Genomic DNA, 7,142 nt, shown 5'->3' on the forward strand with positions numbered 1-7,142 from the left:
AGTTTGTAGATACCATTTCAAAAAGGACAACGGACAATTAATGGCAAGGAAATAACATTATTATGAAAATATTTTTGATAAATTTGAATTCTAAAAAAATATAATGGTAATAAATAAAGTTTCTTTTGAAATGTATTTATTCCTTAGCTATCAGTAATATTTGTTACTCCCTCTATGACTATTTCATTATCAATTTTAAAAGATTCACAATTATTAAAAAAAATAATTAATTGTCTTAATTTTCTAAATTACCTCACTAAATTTTCTAAATTACCTTACTTTATTATCCCATCAAATATACTCTCTTCCTTCTTAAATGCATTGTCCTATTTTTTTTTTCTCTCGATTTTGTAATGTAGTAAATGTGATATATGTTTAATTTTTAGAAAAACATTCCCTCCTTCCATTGTATTTTTAAATTCAATTTTTTTTCTCTCAATTTTGTAATGGAGAAGTAAATGTGACATATGCTTATTTTGTAGAAAAATATTCCCTCTTTCCATAATATTTTTAATTTAAAAATAAATAAATATAAAAAAATTGAATATTCATTCCCAGCATCAATAATTTTTCAAATCTAAAAAAATCTCAATATGAAAATTTGAACACATTCATTCCCACCAAAATTTGTTTTAGAAGTAAAAAAAAATCAATAATATCATTTTTCTTCATTTTCTTCTATCTTCATTTTTGTCATTATGTTTGAATGAGAATGCACTATACTTTCAACTTTATTAAAAAAAGTTAGTGTTTAGTTGCTAAACCAATTGTATTTTCAATTTAAGTAATCGTTTAGCATTGTTACCAATTCCTTATTTTTATTGCCAATTTCAAAATTTGAAAATAAAACATGCAAAATACGCTTGGCAAGTTGTTTTTGTTTCCAAAAATTTTGACAATAATCCTCATGTTTCCAAAGAAAACAGAAAACAACATTTTCATGGGTCATTTGACATCATTTTGGTTTCTTTTTGTTTTTCGTTTTTGTTTCACTTTTGTTTTGTTGTTAAATTTTTTAAAACAAAAGCATATTTGGATATACTTACTGTTGTTCATTTGAAAAAGCTGAAAACACAAAACACATCTGATTATCACAAAATGATTATAATAATTTTTATCATTTTTTTCCAAATTCGTATTTTTCATATTTTTTTATAAAAGTTTATTTTTCATATTATTTTACTTGATTGTATTATTAAATAAAAAATATGAAATAAAATGATAAAAAAATGTCATAATAATTTTGTGCTAACCATTTGAAACTAAAGAAATGAATAACATCTTAAATTGGACCCATTTATAAAAAAAAAATAAATAAATAGGGAGGGGCCTATAGAGATATAGTCATTTTTTTAGATCAAGTAATAAAGTCAATAGCTTAAACAATTGATTTTTATAAATATTTTTTTGATATATATATATATATATATATATATATATATATATATATATATATATATATATAATATATATAAGATGTCACTCATAAAAAAATAAGGGGTCACAATAATTTTGACAAATACTTTCTAAAAATATAATTTTTTTTATATTGCATTTAAGTAATTTGTAAAATATTAACATGCAAAGAAATGCATTTTTATAAATATTTTTCTTAAAAATATTATTGTTTTAGAATATAGATATTAATTTGTAAAAAAAATATTTTTTAAAAAATAAAAATGAAAACCAAAAGGAGAGAGAGAAGTAGAAAAGGAGGGGCTTCATGGAAGGTGAAGGGCTTTTGAAAATGTTTTTAAAAAAAGTTAAAAATATAAAAATATTGTTTTCTGTTTTTTCGAAAACATGTGGAATGTTGCCAAAATTTTTGAAAACAAAAACAAGGTATCAAACATATTTTATTAGTTTTGTTTCTAAAACATAAAATTAAAAACAAAATGCAGGAATTGACAACACAATGTCAAACGACCCCTTATGTTTTCAACATTTTTTAAAACATTTTTAAAACTCCTCCCTCCATGAAATGCCTCTTTTTCTCCTTCTCTCTCTCCTATTAGTTTTTTATTTTTATTTTTTAAATATATTTTTTTATAAATTAAAACCAATAGTCTAAAAAAATAATATGTTTAAGAAAAATATTTATAAAAATACATTATTTGGTTTGTTGATATTTTACAAATTAGTTTTTCATTTTAAAAATTATATTTTTAGAAAGTATTTGTGAAAATTATTGTTTGATCCTTATTTTTTATAAACTAGGATATAACAAATAATATATATATATATATATTAAAAAAATATATGTAAAAATCTACCGTTTAAGTAATTACTTTTACTTGATCTCCCAAAAACAATCTATGACTACGTCTATAGCCCCCTCCACCTTTTTTTTTTTTTAATTTGCTAGGTCTAGTTTAAGATGTTATTAATTTTTTTAGTTTCAAATGGTTAGCATAAAATTATTATGAAGCTCTTTTAATATAAATTTTAAAAAAATGATAAATAAAAGTTAATTTTTCATATTAGTTTACTTGATTGTATTATTAAATAAAAAATACAAATTTGAATAAAAATGATAAAAAAAAGCTTCATAATAATTTTGTATTAATCAAATGTGTTTTATGTTTTCAGCTTTTTTAAAATGCATAATAGTTAGTATATCCAAACATGTTTTTTATTTCAAAAAATTGACAACAAAACAAAACAAAAAACTGAAACAAAAACAAAAAAACAAAAACGATCCCAAACAAAACTGTTACAAAAACATGTTTGGCACCTTGTTTTTGTTTTAAAAAATTTTAGCAACAATCCTCATATTTCCAAAAAAAAAAAAACTAGCAACATTTTTATATTTTAAACTTTTTGAAAATATTTTCAAAACCCCTCCTCTCACCATTAAACCAATCCTCTTCCACAAAATAATTTTTTAATTAGTCACTAAGTTTTGAACTTATTTTTTTTCGGTTACCAAGTTTTAATTTATATCTTAAAGGTTACTCAAGTTTGATTTCTTTTCTCCGGGAGGTCTCCCGCGAGTAATCACATCCATGCAGCTGACATGGATGCCAAAAAAACACAGTCAGCACTGCTCCCCATGTTATCAGTCTGAGATGGAGCCTCCACGTCAGCAAGGGTATCCACATCAGTAGAATTGTCCACGTCAGCCTTAAATAAAAGCCTTGTGTTCCCTCTTAGACGAACCCTAACAGTAACCCCATCGTCTTCTCCCACAGAGCGACGGCCCCTTCTCCACGTTTCTTGAAACCCTAGTCTTCTTCCCTTAGCCAAACCCTAATCACATCCTCATCTCTTACATTGAGCGGCGGCCTCTTCTCCACGTATCTTGAAACCCTAGTCTTCTCCCCTTAGGCAAACCCCATCCTCATCTCCCATGCTGAGGGTCGGCTTCTCCCACATTTCATCTTCAAAACCTAGTCTTCCCCCTTAGCCGAACCCCTAACCCCATACTCATCTCCCAAGCCGAGGAGCCATCGCCTTCTAGCTCCCACTTTTCATCTTGAAACCCTAGTGTTCCCTCAGCCGAACCTTAACCCCATACTCATCTCCCAAGCTAAGCAGCCACTGTCTTCTCCCATAGTTCATCTTGGAAAACCTACTAGCTCAACACTTCTTCTTCCTTGCACGTCCCTTAGGTTTGTCTTCCTTCAATGGCCATTAGTTTGGTAAGTTTTTTCTCCCGTACTCTTCGTGCAAACACTAGCATCCTTCTTTTAATCTTTGCAGTTCGGGAAAGCATCTTGTCTACCAAAGGAAGAGGTTCAAGGATAAGCTGGGAGTGATGTCGATTGAGGTCTAGGAGTAGTATTTAAGATAGTTTAATAACCTTATTAACCATGCCTCACTAATTTGGAAAATTTATGGTTGTCTTTCTTAGAACCTCTCTATGTTTCTTTCCACGATGAAGAATGGGGAGTTCCTGTGCATGATGACCGGAAGCTCTTTGAGCTGCTGGTGTTGGCAATGGCATTTGCTGAACTAAGGTGGCCCGTTATTCTTAGAAAGTAGAAACATATTCAGGTGTGATGCACTACCTTTAATATTCACGCACCATTGTTTTAAATTCATTTACTCTCTCCCTTACAAACACACATGCATGTGACTGTGCAAACTTTCTCTCTCACTCACTCAATCAATCAAAAAAGGGAAATTGTGATTGTTTCTATCAAAGTAGTTTTATGTAAAGATGGATTTGTGTTGTTACTTGGGAGAAGAATGATAGGATACATTGTTTTTAACTTATACAGGAAAATATTTGTCAATTTTGACCCTCAATCTGTTGCAAAGTTTGATGAGAAAAAGCTAATTACAATCAAAACTAGTGGCAACACTTTGCTATCTGAACAGAAAATGTGTGCAGTTGTCGAGAATGCAAAGCATATGCTTAAGGTAAAATTCAACCTCTGCAATTAAGTGTACTACACTGTGATTCAATGCCTTTGTTTTCCTTAGAAAAATTGTTCATTTCCTTGAGATCATTAGCATCAATGTCTTCTTATTTGCCTTTGCTAGCTCTATTTAATTGTAAAATACTTGCGATTAATGTTCAACGAAAACACTAGTCATTTCAAGATTCTTGGAGGTATATATGTGTTTTTATGGTTTACCACATGAGGCAATTCAAAACCTAGAATAGGTTTCTTGACTAGCATCGTATGGATGTCTCCATGTGGAATACATTCATAGATGAGTCAAGCCACAAGATGGGCTCTGTTTCAATCAAACATCTCCTTTGCCATAGTTTGTGTAGCATGGATTTCCACCATCAATTAAATATGTGCTTAAATGGTTCTCTGAGAGACACCGTATGATTTCTTTGCGCTGCCTATCAATTTTTAAAGAAGCAAGGGAATAAATAAGGACTTCACTACAACATGAAATCTTGTAAAAATCTTCAATGCTACTCTGATCTTGTTCCATTCTCCAAAACATGGACCATTGTCCTCTTGCCAGTAGACCTTCCCATGTTCCAGTGTAGCTTCCATGCTAGGCATCTGGAGAAAAATTATGTGAATTTTATATCCATTAAGCATCACATGGTTGCTGTCATTTGTTAATATACATATATATATATACATACATATATATATATATATATATATCAATTCTCTTCTATTTGTGAGCTGTGATTTTAGGTCATTGAGGAATTTGGATCATTCAATCACTACTTTTGGAGCTTTGTGAATCACAAACCAATTCTAAATGGATTTAGATACACACGTCAAGTACCAGTTAAGTCTCCAAAAGCTGAGAACATAAGCAAGGACTTAATGCAATGAGGCTTCCGATTGTTGGCCGAACTGTTATTTATTCATTCATGCAAGCATCATTCATTGTTAATCATCATCTAACAAGTTGCTTCAGATTTCAAGGTTGCATCTCATCACATGCCAAAGAGTTCAAACCAGCAAACCATGCGACACTGAGAGATGATGAGTAAGACATGAGATGAAATTTTATAAAGCTAGTTCTCAATCATGCAATGTATGTGTTTTTTTTAGCTTGTGTATTATCCTGTTGTCTTGCTCTCCTTCTCATTTGTATCATTACAATGCTAACATAATACTACTAATACAAGTCAACTTTCGATTGTGCTTGTGTATTTATGAACTTCTTTGCAATAGTAACAAATATAAATGACTTATTTAGTTTTCAATTTGATGATGGATTAGAAATATTAATCTTGATTATATTCTGCATTGCATAAGATGTGGCAGTGTCTATGTTGAAATGGTTCCATCCAAGTTATAGGGAACCTTTTTCAAGTTGATGTGGAAATTTTACTAGGGGAAAATGGAGGTTACTTGCAGTATGTGGCCCATGACTGGCATTAAGTTCAGTAACACTCTTTGATACCAAACTCTTATAACTCACATGGGAGGTGGACACCCTTCACTCCCTTGCTTGAATGAAAATTATTTTAATTTGAAAAACGCATATTGAAATTTGAATGAACTCGGGGATGGATTTTTAGTTTTTTTAGTGTGCGCTCTAGGTGCATTGTGCAAGTAAAGGCAGAGAGTTAGATGAAGGCACAGAGCATGAAGAGTTCACCCAGGAGCCTATATCACAAGTAAGTATCTCTTAATGCTGCAGATTTCACTTTCTCTTACACCCCTTACACCTATTCTTACTTCTTTCACACATGGCAGGTAATTTCCATGCTTGAAGAAAGTATCCCTGCTAATGCTAACACTATTACTGATGGAGGAAATTTGATGAGGAGGAAAAAACTAGGAATCAAGAGGGGGATTGATAATGCCATCTCACAAGAAGCAAATAAAAGCACATCTACCCATGAAAGGTAGTATGCAAAGAAACCTTGAGGAAAAGGTAAAAAGGCTAATGAAAAGGCAAAAGAGGGAGATAATGGCAAAAAAAGAAGGGTGTGGCTTCCCCTAGGAATTGGGGCTCCTACATGTGGTGGTGTCACACAAGGAAGACCATCTTGAGGGCCTCCTAGCATTGTTTATGGTTTTTAGGGTTTGTTACTATTTTGTGTAATTTTGGATGTGCTTGATGTGGTTTAATGGGCATGCTTGTGATGGTGATGTTCCGCATGAGTACATTATTTACCGCTAAATATGTATATAGTTTTAATAGTTACTGATGTAAATGTGATGATGTTAGACTTGAATTTCATTGTATCATTCAACTATTATGACTATACCTGAATGAAGTTATTTGAATGCATTGTATAGTTGTATTGTTATATATGTATATGTTTTTTGAATGTATTACAACAGATGATGGATGAGGTTGCTTGATTCTTCTTTGATTATAGAATGTTTAAAACTATGAAATCTATACTCAGATCAACACAGGTTTTATTGAAATCATGCAAATTAGATTAACTTGCATGCATAATGTTATGTAACAAAAATCTCCAATTCAATATGGGATTAAATATTTTGTAGGTCACTCACTTTTGCAGTTATTTCATTTCGGTCACTAAGTTTTCATTTAGTATCGAAAAAGTAACCAAACTTCTGTGTTTGGTTCTTACTTAAGGCTGACATGGACAAATCTGTTGACGTGGATACCCCTGCTGACGTGGAAGCTCCATCTCAGACTAAGGACATGGCGAGCAATGCTGATTGTGTTTTTTGCTACATCCATGTCAGCTGCATGGATGTGGTTACTTGCGAGTGACCGCTCGGAGAAAA

The 7,142-nt window shown here is 31.1% G+C and overlaps 1 protein-coding gene across 1 annotated transcript in view; it reads left to right on the forward strand.

Moving 5' to 3' along the window:
* The window catches only part of LOC120265082 (probable GMP synthase [glutamine-hydrolyzing]), a 9,207-nt gene extending 3,791 nt beyond the window's left edge, over nt 1-5,416 (forward strand). The window contains 4 exon segments of the mRNA XM_039272995.1: nt 3,851-3,980; nt 4,188-4,365; nt 5,112-5,262; nt 5,265-5,416. Of these exon segments, the coding sequence (XP_039128929.1) occupies nt 3,851-3,980; nt 4,188-4,365; nt 5,112-5,262; nt 5,265-5,416 (611 nt within the window).
* The last annotated feature ends 1,726 nt before the right edge of the window (nt 5,417-7,142 follow it).

Source organism: Dioscorea cayenensis, chromosome 7 (assembly GCF_009730915.1).
Source record: "Dioscorea cayenensis subsp. rotundata cultivar TDr96_F1 chromosome 7, TDr96_F1_v2_PseudoChromosome.rev07_lg8_w22 25.fasta, whole genome shotgun sequence".
In the NCBI taxonomy this organism is placed as follows: Eukaryota; Viridiplantae; Streptophyta; class Magnoliopsida; order Dioscoreales; family Dioscoreaceae; genus Dioscorea; species Dioscorea cayenensis.